Below are 25,064 nucleotides of genomic sequence, written 5' to 3'. Positions count from 1 at the left end.
AGACCATATCTCTTTTTATAGTCTCTACTATGAAATCATATGAATTTTTAAAATACGGTCTATTTTTTTCAATTTAAAAAGTAGTTCCTTCTTATAAGAGAAAATTTCAAGCATAAAGAAGCACATTATGGCAGAGACTGCTGGCTCTCCTCTACCCCTTCTCTGTTGTTTTCCCAGCAACTCCAGATCACCTCCCTCCTGGATAAACCAGAGAACTACTCTGCTATCTGATAACCAACCCACACCATGTCCAACGAGGTCCAAACCCCTTTCAAATTTGTTCTTCTTGAGTACTCTTCCCTCTAAGTACCATGTAAAGTTTCCTTATATCTTATAGTTACACTTTTACCATAGTTCTTAACATTCAACTTCCCTTAAGCAAGATAGAAGTGGGTAGAAGGGAGCGATCACCAACCAATGTGGGGATGCCTTGGGAGTCTGGGAGCCAGCAGGGGCAGAAGGCCTTCAGAATACATTGGGGGGGTGGTGGCGGGGGGGGGGGAAGGATAGAGGGGCTCAGGGAAGTAGGGGAGACTCCAAGATGATTGACAGAATGCCCAGTGTGTGAGCCCCCCAGCCACAGGTAACTGTGTGCAGGCCATGAAGTGCTTGCTGAAGGAGTAAGGGTAGGCAGTTGCCTGCAGGCCTCCCTGGCCTCTGATTTGTGTCAAGAGGGCTTCAGAAAGGTTATTGTCGAGCTAAAGCTGCAAAGTCACAGACGGACCAGTAGGATCTGTGGCAGGGGCAGACCTCACTGGATGATGATTCTCATGACCACGCCAAACTTTTGTACCATCCCAGCAACTGGAGTCTTCTTCCTGCGACACGATTTAATGAGAAGGCTCAACACCATTCTCTCATTAAAGGAGAAATGCTTAAGGGAATTATTTGTCATGGAGCCTATACTGAAGTGTGTATTCCGAGCTGAGAGGCAATAAATTGACAACTGACCCAAGGACTTATGCTCAGTCTTTAGGATTTTGGGGTTTTAGAACTCACGGGTTGGGCAAATCGGACTGTAGATCGCCTATACACCAAGAATTTCAGTTTTGATCACGGGAAGTACCCTGATCAACTACACGTGCCCTTTGCACATACAGACAATTCAGAGGATTATAAAGCATAAAGTGAAAACCCGCTGTTATCATTCATTCACCAGAGATAAACAATTTCAACAATTTGGTGTCTTTCCTTCCAGGCTGGCAACAAAAGAAACATGACTAACACAATGGGTAACCACGTGGATTCTTTTTAAACTTTCTTTTTTTTACTTACTATATCAAAGAATCCACAGATCTTTCTTAGCCAATATATACAATTCTCTATTTTAAAAAAATGTTACAATACGGTGGGATGTCAGGGCGATACCTTTCGCTAAAACCGTCTTGGATGCAGACGTATTTGGACTTAACTCACCCCCGCTCCTTTATTCCCCCCGGATCCTGCGGGCCCTGGGCTCCAAGTGCTAAAGCTTCATTTTTCACACACACGTTTCTTATTTCACTCGGACACGTCGAGTCTTCCGCGTCTCACTGGGCGCTTCCACAGCCGGCAACCCGACCACGCGCTGGAGGAAGGGTCTCAGACTCCTCCTGGAGTCCCGAGGCGCCGCGCAGGGGCCGGCCGTTTACCAGCTGGACGTTCCTCCTTGACTCTTCAGGTCGCCGTCCCCAGCACTCCCGGCCCCGCCCCTCCTGGAACCCGCGCCGCCAGCCCCGCCCCGCCCCGGCTCCACCGGTCCCGGCCCCCTCTACCGGAATCGCGCAGTCCTCGCCGGAGTTCAGCCCGCGGGAAACTCCAGCCGCTCACCCAACCCCAGACCCGCCCACTTTGCCCTGGCTCCTCCCTCCCGTAACTAGCCCTGCGCGTCCCGCCCAGGCACCGCCCACCGGAACCAGCTCCACCCCCACAGGGCCGTCCTGCGCCCGCTCTTTCAGCCCCTAGCTCCACCCACCGGAACTTGCCCGGCTCCTGTGAGCCGCTCGCCCCGCCCAGATTCCGCGTGCCCGTCCCATGCTCCACCACTCGGGAACTGCACCAGCTGCCCCGGCTCCGCCCACTCCGCTTCGAGAGCCTGTGCGGGCCGCCGCACGCCAGCTCCGTCCCCAAAGCGCGCCTGCGGGGCTGGACCAGTTGGCGCGCTTCGGGCCCGTGCCCTGGCCCACGCCACCATGGAGGGGGATGTCCCCGACGCCGCAGCCGCCAGCTACCAGCCGGCCAGCCCTCCAAGGGATGCGTGTGTCTACAACAGCTGCTACTGGTGAGGGGGCGCGGGCGCAAACGCGAGCATCTCCGTGGCCGCCGCGACGTCGCAGCGAGGCCCCGCCTCTTCCCGGCTCCTCCCCCCGGGCTCTCGGGGCCGCTCCTGGCGGGTTTTCCGGGTTGGCGCACAGAGGACGCGGGAATGGGAGCTCTCGTCTTTTGAGTAGAGCGTGGGCATTGGGGTGGGGGTGCGGGTGCGGGTGGGGGAGGGGGAGAGGGTGGGGGTGGGGGTGCGGAATTCGCCAGCAGTGGTGCAGTCGGCAGTGTACTCCTTTTGCCTGGCGCTTTTCGCTCGGACGTTTCTCAGCAGGTCTCAGTGCTCCTGGGCTCGGAAGGGGAGGCGGAGGCGGAGGCGGAGGGTGGAGCGCAGAGAGCCTAGAAACTGCGTTGCCTAAGCCTGTGTGCTGTCACACCGATGTGATGGTCATTTTAATTTCGGAAGAGCATGGAGGCGCAGAGCTTTTGCTGTCAACTTTCCCAAGGTCACCCAGTTAATAGTATCCAGAAATCCGTTTCAGGCCCTCTTGTACCAAAAACCACGGTCATGTTGTCATGAAGGTTGTTACACTCCTGTAGCACTTGCCAAACATTGTTGCGGAGTGGTTTATGTAAACGAATTCGTTTAGGCCCCGCAATTGCCTTAGGAGGTAGGTGGTGTTATCCTCATGATGAAGATGAGAACACTGAAGCACAGAGGGGTGCAAGTAACTTGTCTGAGGCCACATTGTAAGTGAAGGAATGGGCATTTGTGAGTAGGGTTTGGCCCTGGAGTCCACACATTGTACCCCTGTCCCAGGCCACCTCTGTGGGTGAATCACAGCTCCTACCTTGGTCCTTTTCTCTCCCACCCGTACCCTTTTCTTGCCTGGGTAATGACCTCTTCCCCACTTCCAGTCCCTTTACAAGGAACCGTAAGGCCACCTAAAACTATCTTTCCCTCCTTCAGCTGGTCACCAAACCAGTGCCACCCAGAGCTTAAGGTTTGTTCAGCTCTGACCGCTTATCAGGCCCAGTGCCAAATGCTTCCTTCCATCCATGCCTAGGAGATAGGTTCTATTACTCTCATTTCCCTCGTTTTACTAATGAAAAGACAGCCACAGAGAGGCCTGTTGTTGGCCCAAGATCAGACATTTAGCAAGTGGTAGTCCTGAAACACACCTCTAATGCAGGAGTCCATGCTTAAATACTGCACTTTATTTCTGCCCTCCCGCTCACCTAAATCCTATTAGTTCTTGTCCCTAACGTCCATTCATTTGTTTTATTCATTCACTAAGGATTTATTAGACATTTGGAGTGTGTAATGCACATTTAAGGTACTGAGGATACAGCAGTGAACAAAATAGACAAAAGTCCCTGGTAAGATCTCATGGTTCTTACATTTTAGTTGGGGAAAAGCAGACAAAAACAAACCATGCTTAGGTGTTGTTAAGTGTTATATGAGAAAATTAAAACAAGGTAAAGGATGGAGACTTACTGTTTTATATTAGGCTATTTAAGGAAGACATTGTTGATAAAATGATATTTGAACAGATCTGAAGAAAAAGGGCGGAAACTTCGTGGATATTGGTGGGAGATCATTCCAGGCAGAGGAACAGCAGGTGCAAAGGCTCTGAGAAGGAAACAAGCCATGACTATTCTAGAAAACAAGGAGGCTGACACGGTTGGAGTGGAGTGATTTGGTGGAAGAATGGTAGGAGATGAACGTCTCTTCAGTAGATCATCTTTTTGAGTTCCTTCTACCGTAGGTCAGGTCCTCCTTGACTTGCTTGCTGTTGGGGGCCTTTTCCAGTCCTTCCTAACAGTTCTCTCTGCTCAGCTCTCCCATATCCTGTCAGGTCTAACTTCTGTACACATCTCAAAGCCATCATGAATTTGAATGTGCCAGAGAATCAGCTGGGAGCTTGGAAAACATACAGCTCTTAGGATCCACGCCCCCACCCCCGAGTCTGGATGTGTGAGCAGCACAGTGGAGCAGTCTGAGTCTGGCCTGACGGTCACATTTCAGGGACTACAGGCATAGACAATAAAGTCTGTCCCCTGAGCATAGCAAGCCCTCTAAGATCTGGTCACCATCTGTTCCTCCAAAACTTCATTTTGAACTTGCCTTCCCTGCCCTACCCCAGAGTTTCTCAACCTTGACTCTGTTGGCATCTTGACCATGTTAATTCCTTGTGGGGACTGTCCTGTGTATTGTAGGACGTGTAGCAGCATTCCTGGCCTATCCCCACTAGAGGCCCGTAGCATCCTCTCCCAATGTGTGACCACCAAAAATGTCTCCAGACATTGCCAAATGTCCCCTGGAGGCAAATCGTCTCTGATTGTGGACCAGTGCCTTACCCAGTCTGAACATGTGGGTAGGTACACCTTACTACACTTGCTCCTGCAGGTACTTCTAACTTGAAATAAGTGTTGCCTCTACTTCTGTTCGTTTCTGTCAGATGTTAACTTATCTTTTAAGACCCAGCTTCGGGATAATAGTGGTGGCCGATGTTTGTGTGACACTGCGCGGTTTGCAGAACATTTCTGATTCTGTTGTAATTGTTTTGTGTTTTTCAATCAGTTATTGAGCCCCTACTGTGTGCCAGGAATCCTTGTCTGCATGTCTTTCTGAACTCAGCCTATCACCAGTAACCCTTAAAGTAACCATGGACCCTAATGCTGCTTTATTTGCCTTTCTGCTGCCAAAACAGTCAACTGACAGGTTGGAACATTTTTGTCATCGTTCCCCACTTTTTTTTTGACCAGTTAAGTGGATGCCAGGATTCACACCAAATCCAGGGCTCTTTCTATTCCAAATGACTCCCAACGTTTCCAAGTATATAAGGTCCTTTTTTTTTTTATTAACATCAAAAGTATCATGAGATCTTCCTACATGATATTAATTGCACTCTTGAAAACAAAATGGATATAAAAAGGGACTGCAACTTCAATAACTCTTTTGTTTAAATTTATTTTTTGGGGCCAGCCTGGTGGTTCAGGCGGTTAGAGCTCCGTGCTCCTAACTCCAAGACTGCCAGTTTGATTCCCACATGGGCCAGTGGGCTCTCAACTACAAGGTTGCCGGTTCAACTCAGTCCCGCAAGGGATGGTGGGCTTCGCCCCCTGCAACTAAGATTGAACACGGCACCTTGAGCTGAGCTGCCACTGAGCTCCCAGATGGCTCAGTTGGTTGTAGCACAGTTCGACTCCTGCAAGGGATGGTGGGCTGTGCCCCCCGCAACTAGCAACGGCAACTGGACCTGGAGCTGAGCTGCGCCCTCCACAACTAAGACTGAAAGGACAAACAATTGAAGCTGAACAGCACCCTGCACAACTCAGATCGAAAGGACAACAACTTGACTTGGAAAAAAGTCCTGGAAGTACACACTGTCCCCCAATAAAGTCCTGTTCCCCTTCCCCAATAAAATCTTTTTTAAAAAAATTAGTTTTCCTCTGTGCAACATTCACACATATTTAAAAAATAATTGGCACAGTGTGTCCAAGCCTCATGTGTATTCAGCCTGCCAATAGTGCTTGTGGTATATATGAATTCATGAATTTTTTGCCTCAACTCTATGCCCATCCTTGGGATGGAGGGAAGGGGAGCAAAGAAACCACTGACCTGTACCTCTTCCATCTTCCCGTATCCCTTAAAATTAAGAACTCCTTCCTCTGTGTATCTTTTATGGCCTTCTTGGATGCTTGCGTGCTTATGGATCTGTATGTCCCCTCTCATTGTCTGTAAGCTCTCATTTATCATATGTTCCAAGCACTTAGCACAGTGCTTTGTACATCCTGTCTTGAAGATGTTTGTGGTCAAACATCTATAGGCAAGACAGACAAATGTCTTCTTGAAATTTGGTCTTAGAATATCCAGATTAAAAAAATTTTAGCTACTTGTTCCATTGAAATAGTAGATTTTTGTATTTTTGTTATTGCATACTACATATCCTATGGGAGTAGGAAGTAATCTCCTCTTGTTACCTCTACCACCACTTTTTTCATAAGGTTTCTTAGGTATTTTAGAGAAAAATGAAATCCTAGGAGAAAAATACAGACACTGAACTTTGGTACTTTAAGCCTAGTCATATGGAGCATTGAGACAGATAGGCAAGGGTAAGACTTACAAATGGAAAGTGTGTATTTCCATAAAATGGTGGCAATCCTCAATACAGTTGGTGCCTTGCTTCATTTTCGGGTGGCATGGTGTAGGGGGCTGGAAATTAGCAGACTGGCAGATTGAGTCATGTGTGAACAGAGAGTGGGTGTAGTTCATTTTGAGCAAAGGTGCCGTGTGGCTCATTAGAAGAAGGAACCCAGAGGCTGAGCTGTGAGTACTGCCAGCAGTGACCGCTTGCCCGTGTAGGGGTGTGGCTATGGCTACTAGTGTGGTGTGGTTTGATGCACTGCACCAGGAATTGCTTTACTTAAGCAGTTCTGACCACTGCTTCAAAGAGCTAAGGGCCTCTCATACAGAAGAGAGATTTCTACCGGAGCAGAGGTCTAGGAAGACACACTGCATGCAGTTCACTATGAGAAACGACTTTCTACGTCAGGCCCTCTTCCCCACCAGAGGGGCTTGGGGAAGGAACCCCATTCCCAGAGCCCCTCCAGAAGAATTCCTGGACATATCACATAACTGCCAGATCCTTTCCATTCAGGAGCCCTCCTGCCCAAAACACCCACCCTGCTCCATTCCTTGAGGGAGCAGGAAACCAATGTTAACTAAGATTTATCGAGTTTTTATAATCTGATGTGGAGATTTTACTGAGGAGAAAAGCAGGCACTCTAGGAAGTCACAGTGTTCATAGCTTCTTACCTTGTAAGTGGCTAGTTGGAATTCCAGCTGTGTCGCAAGTCCCTGGACCCAAAGCTTATAGAATATTTACGTAGCATTTTGTGAGTTATACAATGCTTCCATGTACAAACACTGACGGGGGAGGTAGTGAACTCCTTGTCTGCAGAGGGTTCCACACTCCCTAAAGGTCGGGTAAGAGCTTGTTGGGGATGTTTTAGAGAAGGTTCAAATGTTAGCCAATTGTTGGATGAAATGGTGGTTAGGTCTCCAGCTTTTTAATGTCATCGTCAGTCTTGTTCAAATTTGAAAGACAGCATTCTTGCTTAATTATACTGATTAAACAATTATTTTATTTCAGTGAAGAAAATATTTGGAAGCTGTGTGAATACATCAAAAACCACAACCAGTATCCTTTAGAAGAATGTTATGCTGTCTTCATATCTAATGAGAGGAAGATGGTACGTTGGTGAATGATTGCAGAAAGAGAAGAAATTCAGGATGACATTAGAAGCCAAATATAGCATGGGTTTAGTACTGTTTTAAAACGAGCATTTTAAAACATATCAACATTTTAAAGTTTGTTTTTGAATGAGATTTTTTTTTCCCCCTTCATGGGCATGGTTGAGTTAGGGAGAGTTTAGTCCTTTACTTGTAGGTAGGGAAATACGTGATGCTGTGTTCACACAGATTAAATCTCTTTTCTTTAGGTATTTAGAGCCTTTTAAATTGCTTAGGATGGAGGCACTTACTCTCAGGTTTGAGGTAAAGGTTTCTTTGTTTCTGGAATTTAAATAGAACTATAATAAACTTACGTGATTACTAAAAAAGTAAGCCCTTCATATTTTGTAAAGCACTTTTGCAAGCATCATCTCATTTGATCCTAATGGAAACCCTGTGAAATAGGCAAGGGGCAGACAGCTGTCTCCATTTTATAGAGATTCAGGGAGGTTCCATAAATAATTACGGAATCTGAAATCAGGTGATCTGACTTCAAAGCAAGACTTGAACCTGCCCAGCCTTCTCATTCCTAGTTCAGGTCTCTTTCTACTCTCCAAAGAACAGCGTGTGATTAATTTTTGCCCTTTCATTGTTAAGGACGCTAGGAAGGATTTCGATTTCTCCTTACCCATTCGTTCTTTCACTTTGTTGGTTGCTTAGAAATATTTTATTTTTTATTTATGTATTGCTTTAAAGAATTTAGTAGCGGTTTAACTGAAGTCATGGCTTATGAAATTGAAGTTTATTGTGTTTTGTAGATACCTATCTGGAAACAGCAGGCAAGACCTGGAGATGGACCTGTGATCTGGGTAAGCTGGTCAATTCAGAGAGCTTCTGATGCCTCCCTCAGTCCTTGTGGGCCCTGAGTGGTCTTTATGTTTTGGTAAAGCAGAAATGATAGGGCGGTAGAGAAAAGCAATGACAATTATCAATAATTTGAGCTTTTGAGAATAGAAGGTACTTGGTCTAAGGTAGAAGCACTTCCAGGTGTGTTTTCTTTTCATTTTGACATTATTACCGGAATGACTTGAAAGGGTCAGCATGGCAGATATATTTGTGATCTCCCAAACTCTTACCCATTTAGCACTGGAAAGAACTTTAGCAATACGTAGTCCAGCGGCACATTAGAATTATCTGAAGACTATGTTAAAGATACAGGTTTTTGATGTAGTTGATCTAGAGAAGAGTTCAGGAATGAGTGCTTTTAGCAAACTCCTGAGTGAACATGACTGGCATAGGAAACACACAGATATACTCCAACCCCTTCATTTTTCAGGTGAAGAAACAAACCCAGAAAGGCAAAGTGAACGGCTCTAGGTCATCTAGCTGACCACTGGTAGGACTGGGTCTCAGGCCTGGGTCCTTTGCAGGATTCATCTGTGTGTTGCCTTAACCTGGCCCCCTGAAGAACAAAATTGTTTATGCTGATAAACGGGAAGATAAAAATAAAACTCCATGCATGATGATGTAATAAACTCCTAGTTTCTGATCCCTATTTAAAGTAAGATATCATTTGAATTGGCTTCATTCATTTATTTAACACGCATTTATTGAGTGCCTATGATATGCCAGGCATGGAGTAGACTAAAACCCCTGACTTCACGGAGCTGACCTTCTGGCTTCCCCCGTCAGCAAGTGATCTGCTCTGACATTCAAGCCCCAATCCAGCAGCCTTGGGGTAGGAGCTGGACTCAGAGTCAGGCCGACTGGGGCTAAGCCCCAGTCCTCCCATTGGTGGGCTGTGTGAACTGGATGTGTGATTCACCCTCTGTTTTCATTGTCCTCTGGTCGGTGAGGTCGAGAGGCTTAAATGAGATAATGCATTTAAAGCGTTACCCTGGTCTCGGGTATAGTATCTGGTACTGGTGCTCCAGAGCGTTAGCTCTTACCGTTAGCGACACTGCATAAGCCTTGCTGCAGACTGTCCACTGCCCTAGAAGTCATCCCCATTGCTGAACCGCTCAGCTGACTTTGAGTCATGGCCTTGCTTGATGTCTCAGGGAAACTTGCAGGGAAAGGACTTGTGGTCATGTCCCCTTTACACAACATCTCATGGCAGCTCAGGGGGGCAGTCCTGAGGTAGGACGTCTCCCTGCACCCTCTAGCATATTATCTTTGCCTCACTGCTGTCCTCTTGGAGGACATGAGTAGGCCTCCCTGAATGGGTCGAGACACCAAACCCCAAGGAGCAGATCACTTCTAGGTGGGCAACCCTTCCTTTAGCCCCGCTGGGTCTTTCCTGGCATTTGGGTAAGCACTGAAGCCAACTCAGACTTACTGCTTAAATCTGCATTCCTTGGCTCTACATCTGTACTATGAAGGTGATTCCAAGTGGAGGCCTGTTTTCCCTCAAATTCATCATCCATCTGGTATGTAGGAATATGGACCTGAAATAACTAGAAGGTTGTGGATAGTCGTCATTTATGCCTTTTCACAAGTTGTATCTTCTTTCTGGAAAGCTCTGCCCTTCAGGTGAGATTCAATGATGGCAGCCCTTCCTCAGTGAGATTCTCCTTGGCTGTTGGCCCCATCCTCTGTTTCTTGGTTGGCTTTTAAAAATGCATTTACATATATAATCTCGTTAATTGCCCAGTAACACTCTGAGGTAAGCGCTACAGTTATCTCCATTTTATTAAAGAGGAAACTGAGGCTGGTTAGTGCAGGGGCTGAGGTTTGAACCAGGTGATCTGATTTCAGAATGCCCTTCCTTGCATATTTTCCTGCTTCCTTCATTCTGTTGTGTCTTCACACTCCTGTAACAGTTGACTTGTGTTTCACACTCATTTCTCCGGGAACTCTTTGAGGGTAAGGACCTGTCTTTCTCATCTTTATAGCTATATTTCAACAGCACAGTTTCCCACAAATAATAGGGAGTATATACTTTTAAAAAACTGCAGTATGTCAAGGGAGAAACAGATTTTGGATAAAGCAGAGACTCCTTCTGGCAGGGGGTGGAAGAAGATAAAAATGGATTCATGGGGGAGAGAGCACTTGAGCTGGAGCTTGAGTGATGGATATGGGGAAAGAGGTAGAGAAGGTTGCTACGGATGGAGGGGAATAGCATGAACGAGCCCAGGGGAAGAAAATTGGACTATTAGAGGGAGAGCGCTCTTCTTTATACTTGGAGGGTAGGATGCATTAAGGGGTATACAGGGAATAAGCATCCATTTCTGATGCTATTTCTGCTTTACTAAGATAGAATTGGAGCCAAAGGAAGCACTTTAGGCTCTGATGGTACACCATCTCTAGTCTTGATTAATTATCTTTCTTGCCTCACAGAGTCAAATGAAATAGCGTTTGAGAAAGTGCTTTGTGAGCTCTGAAGTCCTAGGAATGGAAGGTGGTGTTATGAATGTTGTCCTGATGTGATTGAATTTTTTATCTCACAGAGCTGTACTCTGCCAGGGTGTTTTTCTTCTGAGGAACTCACAGCACCAGACTGCCCTCATGTCCCTTGATAACCTCCCCGACATCCCTTCTGGCACTGCCAGGTGTCTGGGAGCGACACGAGTGAGAATTCACGTACACACTGTGACCAAGCTCTGTGGGAGAAGCTCTCTGTAGCCTTCTCCTTTAATGCTTACAGATGAGGGCTTAGCTGATTAAAAAACAAAAAATCAAAACCAACACTTTTATTTTTTTTAACTGCAAATGTATAAAACAAGAAATTAAAATCCTTTTCCCTTTCTCTGGGCAAACCTCAAGCAGTTCCCTTTGTTAATAGTTTGGATAATATCCTTACAGACCTTTCCTCTGTGTTCGTATGCATGCTTATGTACTTCTGTCTGTATACATACAGCTTTTATAAAATAATGTGCACATTCTGCAGTCTGCTTCTATCCAACTAGGTAACAACATTTTTCTGTTTTCCACGTAAATTTACCAAAATCTTTTTAACAGCTGCGTAGTATTCTGTCATGTGGCTGCATCGTGATTTATTAACCATTCCCCTCTTGATAGACTTTTGGTTGTTCCTGAATTTCCATTATTATAAACAGTGCTACAGAGATTTTCTTAGTATATATACCTTTACATGTGTATGGCCATTTTTATGTAGGATGGATTCCTAGAGGTAAAATTGCTGGGTCAGTGGGTATACATTTAATGTATAAGAACATATCCATTATTTAGGTAACTATTCCCTGTCACCGGACATTTGGTCTGTTATCAGGGTTTTGTGTTTGCTTTGTTTAATTTTGCTATTGTAAAGAGGGCTATATTAGTCTGGAATCTGTTTTTGGTAATATACATGCGTTATATATCACATAATCCTGGAATTCACCATCATAAAGTAACTTCAACAACTTTTACTTCTAGGATTACCATGTTGTCTTGCTTCATGTTTCAAGTGGAGGACAGAGCTTCATTTATGACCTTGACACTGTCTTGCCATTTCCCTGTGCTTTTGACACTTACGTGGAAGATGCCTTTAAATCCGATGAGGACATCCATCCACAGTTCAGAAGGTGAGGAAATTCGGGATGGATTTTCATACTTTCTGCAGTGAGACCTTGACAATCACACGGTTTTGTTTGTTTTGGCATTTGTTTTGTAAAGGTCACTTGTCTTGGCATCACCATTGAGTTGATATTTGAGAATGATGTGCTACACAGAAGATTCAAAATGTTTGAGTTTTAAAGGTTGTCCACTGTATCAAAGGTTGGCAGTCATGTAAAGATTTGTGTGATAAGATCTCAAACATTATTGTAGTCGTTTTGGGGATTTCTCTCGCCGTCTTGTTTTTTGGGGTGTGTGTATGGTGTGGGGGGGCGGGGCGGATGGCTTATGATGCCTTATTAGAAGGCTGTCATGGCCGCACCTGAAAATTATTCACTTTGCCCCTGATCCACAATGGAGTAAATAATGGCAACCAGATATATTTCTGTGCCTTTGTGATTTTGGATTTCATCTGATCATTTCTCATGGCTTCTTTAACAGGTAATAAAGCGGCGTATATATTTGCATGTTACTAATAGTGCAAAAAATGCCACCAGTAGTTTTGTGCATGCCACAGAAAATGAGTCTATATAAAAACCACGTTAGAATTTCAACTGGGAGACCTCCCTGAGATAAATGAATGCTGATTGATCTGCAGGAAATTTCGAGTGATCCGCGCAGATTCATATTTGAAGAACTTTGCTTCTGACCGATCTCACATGAAAGATTCCAGCGGGAACTGGAGAGAGCCTCCTCCATCATATCCCTGCATTGAAACGGGAGGTGAGCCAAAGATGCTTCCTCAGAGGGGTTTCTGGTGCCTGTGCAGATAGGCATTTTCCCTTCACCAAGGACAAAACTTGCATTGTTCTTTGGGTAGAACCCCGAGTGGTAAGAGGTAAGAGGAAGTGTAGTGCTGTGTATTTATTAGATTCAGAAATGGAGGCACAGTGCGCAGGACCAGGAGGCGTAAGAACTCACAGGACAGGGAGGGTGTTAAGGAGCAGAACCACGACACTTGCTAGGTATTGGGTGTACCTGCCTCCAGGACACTGGACTTCGGAGATCTGTGTGTTTGTGTCATTTAACAATGGGACTGGGAGCACCTTGGCATGGTAGGGTTTCATGTTATGGTGAGAAAAGCCCCAGTGTATCCTTGTGACGGATGAAATGGCATTTCCCTGGCTCTCAAATAAAATCTGCATTAGGAGGAGGTGAAAGCTGGCAGGTTTTATTACACCACTCATCTCCTTTGTGGGCTTTTAGGCATCGGTCCAATTAATACTTTCTTGAGATTTGAGGCGATAAAGTGTTCTTCATCCTCTTACTATTGTTTGGCCTTCAGATGAGTGGAAACATTATTTCTGGTTGTGAGTAGTTCATAGCATTGCCATTTTGCAGTGAGATCATCCCATCACATGGGTGATGCTTTCTGTGTGGAAGTGCTCTGTAAGCTGTGCAGCATGCCAGGAAAGGAGGACAAAAGTATTCAGAGTTCAGCAAGGAAGAAAGTAAAAAATATATTTGGCATCTTTGAAGGGAGTGAACTAAAAGGGGATTCAAACTCAGATATTTGAGGCTGTCTGTGAAAAAGCTCTCGTAATTGTTAAAATTTATATCAAAATTGCTTTTTGGTCCACAAGCCTGCTTCCTGGGCTCAGTATTAGAATTGGGACCATTCCTGGGTTAGGAGAGGGCTTCATGGGTCTACCTTTCAGTCTTGGACAGCCTATTGCACGGGGCGTGGTCTTAGACAGTGTACCTTGGCAGCTCCCCAGCTCTCTCTTTGACGTGAGCACTAACACAGAGCCTAGCACATAGTAGGTGTTCAGTAAACATCACCTCATCGGCCCTCATCCTCTTTGGGTCATTCCTTTGAGTTTTGATGATTACGACCCAGCAGGTGCCAGGCTTTGTGCCAGCCCCCTTTCAGATTAGTTTAATTTTCACCACCACTCAATGAGTCAAGCTTTATTTTCCACATTTGATAGACACATAAATTGAAGCGTGTGAAGGTTAGTCCCTTTGCCTAAGGTATATGGTTCTGGAAAGCACACTACTTGAGGAAGAGTTTTTTACAAGGAGGGTATGTCTTTTTCTGTTGCTCAGGTACTTAGTTCATCAGGGGCCTCCTGAATTTGAGATTGAAATGAAAAGGAATCTTCTCTGAGGTGTGGGGTGAACATACTGGTTCCTCATATAATAATTGAATCACATTATAATGTTCTCTCATGTGGTAAATTCCTTAAGACCTGTATTTATCAAAGAAATACGTCCAGAGTTAGGATAAGTGGGAACTACTTTTAGTTAATTAGTGATTTATTTTATTTTATTTATTTATATATTTTTTAAAGATTTTTGGGGGAAGGGGAATAGGACTTTATTGGGGAACAGTGTGTACTTCCAGGACTTTTCCAAGTCAAGTTGTCCTTTCAATCTTAATTGTGGAGGGTGCAGCTCAGCTCCAGGTCCAGTTGCCATTGTTAGTTGCGGGAGTCCACCCGACAACCTTGTGGTTGAGAGGATGCGCTCCAACCAACTGAGCCATTCGGGAGCTCAGCGGCAGCTCAGCTCAAGGTGCTGTGTTCAATCTTAGTTGCAGGGGGCGGAGCCCACCATCCCTTGCGGGAGTCAAGGAGTCGAACCAGCAACCTTGTGGTTGAGAGTCCACTGGCCCATGTCGGAATCGAACCTGCAGCCTTTAACATTAGGAGCACGGAGCTCCAACCACCTGAGCCACCTGGCCGCCCCCACTATTTTTAATTTAGCATTTAATATATTTTAAAGAAACGAACTCCCCCCAACCCTTTTTTTTTCCTGATAAGAAGGAAGCTGAGATTTACAGTCTTATAGCCTTGCTCTAAAGACTCAGTTCCAGCACCAGCTACCCGTGACTCAGTTTTCAAGGACATTTCCCAAGTCTTGGGCTGAAAGTCCTAGAAAACAAATAACTGTCATATTTCAGAAGTTGAGGTTTCCATTAGCAATCTTTTAAAAATTTTAGCTGACTTACCAACTCATATGGAATCTGGCATCTATCCCAGATAAGCAAGAGTTTCCACCTCATCTCTCCTTGGAGGTATCTGTCTTTCCTTTATTTCAGGTTAATTGGTCATCCTGCATCCCAGCTCTCTGATGACTTGAACAAAACTTCTGATTTTGCTGATTATCCTGCTTTTTTTGTTGTTGTAAGGGTAGTCTTTTTAAATATATAGATTCCTTGTGCAACTTTTTTTTTCCTTATAATTTGTTGAAGAAACTGAGTCTGGGAGAAACACTTTTGGTTTTGCTAACTGTGTCTTTTTTGAAAATCCCCTGAATTTCCTGTAAATTGGCAGTTGAATCCAGTAAATTGGCAGTTTGATTATTCGTGCATTGTTTTCATTTAACTTTTCGTTTTGAAATAATTTTGGACTTCTAAAGAATTTGCCACAATAGGACAGGGCTCCTGTATACACTTTACTCAGATTCTGAGTATCTGAGTAAACCATAGTATAATTTTTAAAACCAAGAAAATGATACAACTGAAACAAACATATTGACATAACTTACAAGACCTTACTTAAGTTTTTGCAAGTCTTCCCACCAGTTTTTTTTTTTTCTGACCCGGGGTATTAACAGTTGTCGGGTCTCCTCGGTCTCCTTCAATCTGTGACAGTTTCTTTTTTTCTTTTCTTTTAGAACTTTTATATTTTGAAGAGTACTGGTCAGTTCTTTTGTGGAATGCCGCTCAGTTTGGGTTTGTGTGATGTTTTGTCATGATTAGATCAAGGTTACACATTTGCGACAAGAAGACCAGAGAAGTGATATAGAACCCTTATCCATTGAATAATTTTCTCTACCTTTGGTCTTCTCGGTTGTTTTATTGTTGTTAAACCAAAATTGTGTTTTCAGTGGATGTTTCTTTCATGTATTTTTTTAGATTCCAAAATGAACCTGAATGATTTTATCAGTATGGATCCTGAGGTAGGGTGGGGAGCTGTCTACTCGCTATCTGAATTTGTGCATCGGTTTGGCAGTCAAAACTACTGAACTGGAGCTCTGGGTGTAGAACTATGGAGACATGAACAATGGGATGGTAAACGTCGTGGTACATTTGGCTTGGAATTGTGTTTTCCTCTTTTTAATTCAATTCAGTTGAAACATGAGTGAACAAAAAATAACAAAATAAAAACTTTTTTTTTTCTTTTTTTTGATATGTCAGGTTGAAACTTGATGTAGTGTACATTTGCTAAGATAGTTCTATGGCTCATTTGTTAAAACATGTGGTGACTTATGCCAGTAATTGCTTTTGTTGTGATAGATGTGTGTGAACTTTGTTTCTGTTCTGGTTGTTTCATTTCTCTCCAGCTACACTGGAAGCTCCAGGAGGGCAGGACTGTGGCTTGTTGCTCAATGAATCACTAATACCCATTAAAGGTGCCCATAAAATGTTTACTAGTGATTGTGTTGCTGCTTGAAGAGGGCTGATATTGTGAGCTGAATCAGCAATAAGTATTAGTCTTTTTGGACTATTATGTTGTTAAAAAAGATTACAGCCCTTCCAGGCTTGAGTATTGTTTGGTCTGTTTATATGTTTTTTATAAATAAAATTCACTTAAAATTAATTTTGTTTAAAGATTTTGTGTCACTCTTGATGACCTGAGGTACCCAAGAGTATCTCAGTTGTAGATGGGAACTATTGCTATAAAATACATTTATCGACTTTCGTTTTTGATGATATTTTGGAAATTTGTCTTTAGTCATATAATTCTAAGTGAAAAAAGGTTTGGCATAAAACTGGCATATAGTACTAGCTGTCATTTATGTTTTCATGATTCTACTGTAAAAATTAGTAATTTCTTACAGTAAGGATGTCTAAGCTTTTGATCTCAGATTAGTTTTCTGCTTATTAAGAAACTTTCATTTAATATAAATCTTCTGCCTTGTACTATGGAGGGACAACTGAAAGCATTTACTCAAGAATCAAGCAATCTAAGGAAATATCACGTATCTATTTGGGTTAGTTGACCAGGAAGATTCTGGGAGAAAGTGAATGAACTTTTGATAAGACGAATACAAGTACAACCTTTTAAATTATTTTGTAATTTAGCGCTAAATTTAGACCTCATGCTTTGGCATTTTCAGTGACTCTCAGATGGTGATTTAAAAAGGATGTGGCTAAAATGAAGAAGATACACTTTGGCAGACTGCACCACGGAAATACTTTGTCCTGGACAAAACATTTCAGAGGGGCCGAAGGATTGCAATCTGATTTACAAATTGCATTTTTGGAGGTTTGTTTTGGCTAATTTATGAGCAGGTTTCTAATCTGGTATTCAAAATTATGTCTAGTGCAGACAGATCAGACAATGTGTATGTTTAAGTTTGAACTCCCCAGCCACCTTGCCTTGAAATTGAAACCCCCCCTACTTCTTACCAGGATAAGGAGCAAAGTTTATCTTTTTAAGCCTGTTAAAATATCCAGTGGCCACAGTCCTGGCTTGTTAGAAGCAACAGAGGACATTTGTTGTTTTTCTGCTTGGCACTTGTATGGCGCCCTTTGGGGAACCCTTCGATCTTTGTACATTCCATATAGTCCTGGTGTCCAAAAGTAAAGGCATAGAGCCTGAGCTAGGCCAGGCTTGGACCCCACCCCGGACAAGTCTAGGAATGACCTGTCACAGTGTTCTCTGGATTTACTGTATTGAGGTTAGAGAGAGAGACTTTCTCTCCACCAGGCTTGCTAAGCTAGAGGCCCAGGGCTTTGCAGCTACTGTGGCATCTTGCTGCCACAAGAGAACAGCCTGACTGCAGAATGCAGCCCAGCCGAGCAGCAGCCCCAAGGCCATTTTGAGCACCCAGATCTGTGTTTCAAGCCAGCCCAACGTTTGAACTTTCCAGTTACATAAACCAGTGGATTCCTTTTTTTCTTCAGCTGCGTAAGTTGGAGCACTGTCAGTTTTACCTGAAAGGTGACTTTCCTTACAAGATTTTTCTTCCACGTGGTTCATTTTATCAGTCGCGAAAACTGTTACTTTTGTATTTCCGTGCTGAATTTTTCTCTGCGGTCACATTTGCTTCTCTTTATACTTAACATGTGAGAGAACTGTATAAATACTGATAAACAGTGTCTCTTTAGAAAGAGGAACTTTCAAGAAAAGCAGGGGACCAAGACAGAATTTGTAAGTTGACTATGAAAATAAGGGAGGAAAAAGAAAAAGGGAAAAAAATGTATCTCTGAGAATCTGACAGACAGTGGAGAGAGGTGGAGAGGGAAGCAGATCGAATAATGTGAAGTGGTTCCCAGGTCAGTAAGACGGACTATTCCTGCTCGATCCATGGCATTTAAGAAAGATCATGTCTTTCAGAAGAGGGGTCGGTTAGCCGTGGACATAAAGACAAACTCTTTTGTGTATGTGGTTTTTCTCAGTTTAATTTTTAACTTAATTATTTAAAAAGTAGGTAGTACAGGCACATTGTACTAATGCAAAATATGTAAAAGGGTATATAGTGAAAAGTAAACTTCCCTCCACTCTGTCCTTCAATTTTTTGACTTCCCTACCCAGAAACTAACTTCTGATTTCAGTTTCCTTTATGTTCCTCTAGGAGTTTTCTATGCCCATGTAAGCATATAGATATTATGGATTAAATTCTGGTTTTTTCCCCCCGCCCCACAACATTCTAAACATACTGTTGTGCATTTTACTTTTTCAAGCTAATATATTTGGATATTTTTCTGATCAGTACATGTTGAACTTCCTCATTCTTCTTACAGGTTACATGTATTCTGTGGTATGCATGGTTGAAAATTTAAGTCCTTTATAAGTTGTTTTTAGTCTTTCGGTATGACAGAAAATGCTTCAAGGAATATTTTTGTCCCCGTGTCTTTTTAACAATGATCCAGATAAATTTTGAAAGTGTAGGCTGCTGGGTGTCCGACAGAATCCGTTCTCCCATTTTTTTTTTCCTAGAGAAGGGGATAACAAATATTTTCTATCAAGGGCTGAATAGTAAATATTTTAGGCTTTGCAGGCCATAAGGTCTCATAACTGCTCAGCTTTGCCTCTGTGGCAGATAAAACAGCCATAGACAATGTGTAAATGAATGCGTGTGACTGTGCTACAGTCACACTTTGTTCACAAAACCAGGGGACTCAAGGATTTGATCCTTGGGCTATAATTTTCTGTCCCTTGTTCTGGAGTAATAGAGTTACCCCTAGTATGTTGCTGCTGTGCCAGGGACCACATTTCCCAGTCTCCTTTACAGCTGGGTGTGGCCGTGTGGCCAGGTTCTCACTACTGGATTGTAAGGGGAGAGATGTGGCCACTTACAGGACTGACTGATGAAACATTGCCTGCCCTCTCCTTCATACATTTCCCCCCTTTCCTATTGGATGGAATGGTGATAACTACAGTGACCTCAGAAGTTAATCCATTGAAGATAGAAGAGCCACCACCAGCCTGGATACCTGAATGACCCTGTGGAGCCACGTTGTATGCCTGCCTGAAAAGTATAGCGTGGAATTGTTCATTAAGAGACACTGTGTATTTTTTAAGTCACACAATTACTGGTGAGCCTTGATTCAGCAGTTTAGCTCTCTCTAAATAATAAGTGCTCATTCGAGCACTTATAACAGGAGCCCAGCATGGCTCTGTAGGAACCTTGGAAGTAGCTGGTCTCGGGCATAGAAGGAGAACAGTGGAGATTGATGGTCTGACAGAGGTTGAAATTTTAGTGTTTGGCTGAGAGCAATGAAGCTGATGCATGATAAAGTCTGCAGGCTGTGGCTCTGATTCTCAGTGAGTCTCCATTTCATGAGGACTTTGAAATAGAAAATGACTTTGCATAGAATTCACAAACTAGTGGGGCCTTGAATACATCTGATAATGTTCAGAAATTCTGGGTGGAGAAGACTTATTTAAATAGCTGGACTTGGTGTTGGTGAATGTGTGTTCAAATCAAGAGTTAGGATTACTATACATGTGACAGGTTTGCACTCACCAGTGTTTGGAAGCCTGGGGCATACCAGATGCACAGTATTCAGGGAAGAGGAAGTCTTGGTCATTTGCCTTGAATAAATTTTGGAGAACACCGTTTGAAGTTGTAGGGGGAAAGCCATCCCTCCCTACTTTCCATTTTCTATTTATCCATCCGTCCATCTATCCATTCATCCACCCATCCATCCACCTATCCATCCATCCATCTATCCATCCATCCATGCATCCATCCATCCATCCATCCATCCTTCCATCCATCCATCCATCCATCCTTCCATCCATCCATCCCTCCCTCCCTCCCTCCCTCCCTTCCTCCCTCCCTCCCTCCCTCCCTCCATCCACCCACCCATCCGCTCAGCATCTATTACCTGCCTACCATTTGCAATTAGGCCCTGATGCACAAGACAACTGTCCTAAGAGAAGACAGATACAAAACTTTCAGGTTCAAGGGACAGAGCTGCCACATCATTTTCACTCGCAAGTAAAGCAGGGGGCCAGACACTGTTCCTGCCCTGATGACTCGGCAATGAGGAAGTCAAAGCTCCTGTGTGCACAGAGCTCACATCTTGGTGAAGACAGACAATGAACATATACTATGTGTGGAAAGATGGCTGCTATTTACTGAATTGGGGACCCTTGTGGATAAAACACTTTGGGAGAGAAAGATTAGGAGTTTTTTTCTGGACCTGACACATTTGAGAAGTCAGATGTCGAAAAGGAGATGTCAAATAGGAGTTGGCAGAAAGGAGACTGGAATTCAGGAGAGGTTCAGGCTGGGGGTATAAAATTGTGAGACATCCGTTAATAAATGGTATTTAAAGGCACAGGACTCAGTGAGATCACTGAGAGAATGAGTGTAGATGGAAAGAGGTCTGGGGACCCAGCCCTGCAAGCTTTTACATTTAGACATCAGGAGATGAGGCACCAGAAGGGGTCAGGGGATGGTCAGGGAGGGAGGAGGAGAAACAAGGAAAGCCCAGAGGAGGAAGAATCTCCAGAGTGAGATGGCGCTAATCACTTGAGCAAGCTGAGGACCGAAATGACCATTAGCTTTGGCAATGTCTTCAGAGCAATTTCACTAGAGAGATGAGAATGAAGGCCTATTTGAAATGGGTTCAGGAGAGAATGGGAGATAAGAAACAGAGTGGTACGGTAAAGGCAGCAGAGAAATGGGGCCGTACTGCAGGAGGACATGTGCATGGCCCTCATTCAATTCTTCCTTTGTGATGAGCAAGTTACCCATTTCTCCTCCTCCCAAGGAGACTGCTAGTGACATCAAAGACCTGCCCTCCAGGTCCACTCCTCTGTCACACAGTTCAAACCCTGCTCAGTTCTTGCTCTGGGTGGTACTCCCTTTAATTACTCTGTTTCCCCGAAAATAAGACCTAGCCAAACCATCAGCTCTAATGCATCTTTTGGAACAAAGATTAATATAAGACCCAAACTTATTTTACTCTAAGACCGGTTTTATCTAACATGATGAAAGACCGGATCTTATATTAATTTTTGCTCCAAAAGACGCATTAGAGCTGATGGTCCGGCTAGGTCTTATTTTCGGGGAAACACTCTAGATCCATCCTTTGGTTCAAACAGTTCTTCAGCATCGACATGGAGGAAAGACAGCTGGGTAGCCTGCAGAAATATTTCATCCAGCTCACGAAGAAGCCTTAGGCACCACCCCAATAGACTCCCTGCTTTTTTTCTTGTCCCCTTCCCACCTTGCAATGTTTTTGCCACAAAGCAGCCAGAGTGATCTTTTGAAAACATAAATCAGTTCATCTCACTCCACTTTAAACCAGTAACAGCAGCCACAGCAAACAATAGCCACTTTACAGTGGCTTCAACATGTACTTCTGGCCATGCGTGGCCTGGAGTGTGGCTGCCTCTGACACTGGCTCCACCGTCCCCGTCCTTGAGCTCACTGCTTCCTTAGGGATCTCGCGTTCTCCTTGCCCTGATTCGACCTTTCTTTCCCATATCTTCTCGTGATTGACATCTCCCTGACATTCAAGTCTCAGCTCCACGTCGTCTAATCCTTCCCTGATCAATTACTGAAAGCCGATCGCCCCAATGCATGTCAGGTGACCTCACGATGTTCTTTCCTTCACAGCAGTTATTGCTACCTGAAATTATCTTGTGTATTTATGTGTTTAAAAGCCTGTTTTCTGTCTCCCTTCACGAGACTGGGAGCTCTCTCGGTGCCTTTGTTCTCTAATGTTAGTGCGTCGTACGGTGTGTGACACAGTGTAGGCACTCCACACATAGCCTTTGAATAGTTAATGACGGAACAGTTCCTGTCAACAAAGGAGAGTCTGAAAGGTGCAGTCCCCCCTGCACTGGATCTCTGGGTAATGCCGGAAAAAAACTGCTGAATTGTTGCTCTTTGAATTCCTCCCTTTGACTGGATTCCGTTCCTTTTTTAGGTTATACTGTCCTTTTTCAAATAGATTTCTTTTGCAGTCTTTCAAGTCTCAACTCCAAGGCGTACTCTTTCACCTTTCGGTTTGGAAAGCACATTCCACGTGACTTCTGCAGATACGGTGGCAAAGGTTATCACGAGTGTGGGAATGTCACTCTCACACTCTCAGTGGGCATCTCACTCCAGCCTCCTGTCTTAAACGTGCGTGGAAGGCTCCTCGTCCTGATCGTGCCATTGGGGCTCACGGTACATTTTCCCCCTTTCCTCCAAGCTGACCACAGCTTAGCACTGGATAGTAAACTGGCTCTTCCAGTCTCAGTCTGAGGAGAACGTGGCTTTGGCCATGAGCTACAACAGGCCTCTGTTGGGGCCAGGCTTTTAATAACACTCATTTGTTATCAAGGGAGCAGTTGTAGCAGAATTTCACTTAGAGGCAATAGATAATCTTTCCTGAGGTTTCCATGGGGACCTGGAGTTTTAGAGCAATTTCTGGGAAGAGCGTTGGAAAGAAATTGAGGAGCAAAATGTTAATATAGTCATACACTGTTCTAGCACACACCATTTCTAGAATCATGAGTGATGGATGAGTCACTTCCCCCTCAAGGAGCACAGGGTGCTGAGCTGTGTATGACCTCCTAGGGGCCAGGTGTTACCTAGTCTCTGCACTCAGAATACAGGAAAAATCAGGTTGGAGTCCTTAGTCCTCATTACAGATGTGCTTTTGTTAGTCACTTGCTGTGTGGCCTTGGAGAAGTCACTTAACCTCTCTGGGCCTTGGTTGTCTTAAGAAAAGAGTTATTTTGAAAGAGAGATTGTGTGTGTGTGTGTGTGTGTGTGTGAGAGAGAGAGAGAGAGAGAGAGAGAGAGAGAGAGAGAGAGAATGTTTCATACTCTATAAAGTTTTAAATAGCTAACACTGTGTGCCTAATTATGTTTATTAACCATTTAATCCTCAAAACAACACTATAAGGTAGATACTATTATTCTTCCCATATTATAGATGGGAAAACCAAGACACAGTAAGTTAAAGTCACTTCCCCAAAGCCACGTAGCTAGTGAGGCAAGATTGGAATCCAAGTAACCCCACTCTAGGACCAGCTGTCATCATTCATTTTACCCAGCTCTCAATCCCCCCACATTCTGGAATCAAATTCCAGTTACTAGAAAGGTGTTCTCAATTGTGGGGCAGAAGTGGGGCTTCCAGCTTTTCTATGATGGCCTGGGCAAAGTGTCCTTCAAAGCTATGCACCAAAATAACCTACCCTGTAGTTACTGCAAAGAATGTTTATCAGTGAATTTGAAACTGTGAGCTTAAGAGTCATTGGACAGTTTGGTAAAAACAAAAAAACAAACTTGTAAACAAGCAGATGCTCAGGCCCCTCCCCGAGAGCTGCTGATTCAGTAAACACACCAGTCGTGCTTCAGTTGCACATGGTAACAGAAGTTCCTCGATCTGGCTACTCGAAGCCAGAAGGGGTTTGGTTCAAAGTCGCAGAGAAGGGAAGCAAACCTTTGGAGAGGGGGCCATGAGATCTAGCAGCCAGAGACGCCTCACGTCACTCCCTTGGTGCCTGGACTCATGAATTTGGGCAGCACCATCACTGGCTCAGAGCATACACTGCATCCTGAAGGACATAATCCCAATGTCACCAGGTAGTGTCTCCAAGCTGGTGCCTTGCTTCCGCCTTCAAAGGGCCATTTATTCTACCATGGGTTACGGGAGCATGGTAAGACGAGAGAGTCCTGGGGGAACCAGCACATGGATAGCTTCTTTCTCTGTACATGGATTCGTGATCAGAAGCAATGTTGAGTGTGGGTAAGTTACTGTAACTCACTGTATTTAGTTACCCGAGTCTCCAGGGCCAAATTCCACAGGCTGCGACATTCCATTTCAGTTTCCTATAAGCCGACGGTGGTTACAGTTCTGGATAAACACTTCCATTTATCATCATCCTGCTTGTTCCTGATGCTTTTGAATGTTGAGTGAATTTACCGATGGCCGGGATTTTTATTTCAAAACTTGGAAACCAAGATACACATCTTAAATATCTAAGGCATTAGGCATTTTAAAGTAAACAAAGTTACAAAAAAGTATTGCGGAACTTGATTCAATAATTACCTCATTACAGGAAATAATAATTGTGGTCAGTTCCAAGCAGTATCAATCCTTACAAGAATTAAACCAGAATAAAAGTATATATTTAGACTCTTCACCGAGCATGAAGGAGAAGCCAGGAGTTGTGTTATATGATTATCTTAGGGTAAAAAAAAAAAAAAAAAGAAAGAAATAGATAGTGTTTATTTTTTTAAATGTCATTTTAAAGAGATTCCTTTTGCTTTCTCACCCTCTTAGCTCTGTCAGTTAAGTGACTGCCACCTGTTGAACTTCGAGGTTTCTTGGCAACTTATAAAAACAAACAAACCAATTTGTTTCAGTCTCTATGGAGGGCAATCCAGGTAGTTATTTGAAAATGACCTATGAGCATACCCTTTGACTTAGTAATTCCCCCTCTAGGAATTTATCTTGCAGATACATGTAAGATGATGAGGGTTTGTCAGTGTAGCATTGTGGATAACTTCAAAAGATTGGAAACAGCCTAGGTAGGGGCTCACCCACTGGAGATTGATGAAATGAATTATGATATAGCCGGAGAAGAAAATTACGAAGCTGTGAAAATAAATGAGGAAGGTT

At 43.9% G+C, this 25,064-nt stretch overlaps 1 protein-coding gene across 7 annotated transcripts in view; it reads left to right on the top strand.

Moving 5' to 3' along the window:
* The first annotated feature begins 2,029 nt into the window (after positions 1–2,029).
* The window catches only part of NTAQ1 (N-terminal glutamine amidase 1), an 85,794-nt gene continuing 62,759 nt past the window's right edge, over positions 2,030–25,064 (top strand). For 2 of the 7 annotated variants that reach the window (XM_081070092.1, XM_081070094.1), the window contains exons 1-5: positions 2,066–2,260; positions 7,398–7,497; positions 8,296–8,346; positions 11,855–12,003; positions 12,633–12,757. In XM_081070092.1, coding sequence (XP_080926218.1) covers positions 2,172–2,260; positions 7,398–7,497; positions 8,296–8,346; positions 11,855–12,003; positions 12,633–12,757 — 514 coding nt within the window. In that variant the 5' untranslated portion in view covers positions 2,066–2,171. Of the gene's footprint in view, positions 2,261–2,673; positions 3,953–4,822; positions 4,964–7,397; positions 7,498–8,295; positions 8,347–11,854; positions 12,004–12,632; positions 12,758–14,570; positions 16,684–25,064 lie in introns of those variants that run through there. The other 5 variants (XM_081070090.1, XM_081070091.1, XM_081070089.1 and 2 more) reach the window with 5 other exon arrangements.

This window comes from Rhinolophus hipposideros (genome assembly GCF_964194185.1).
Source record: "Rhinolophus hipposideros genome assembly, chromosome: 13".
NCBI classification, from domain to species: Eukaryota; Metazoa; Chordata; class Mammalia; order Chiroptera; family Rhinolophidae; genus Rhinolophus; species Rhinolophus hipposideros.
Note: the sequence above shows the minus strand (reverse complement) of the source record. Positions and strands in the feature narration are given on the sequence as shown.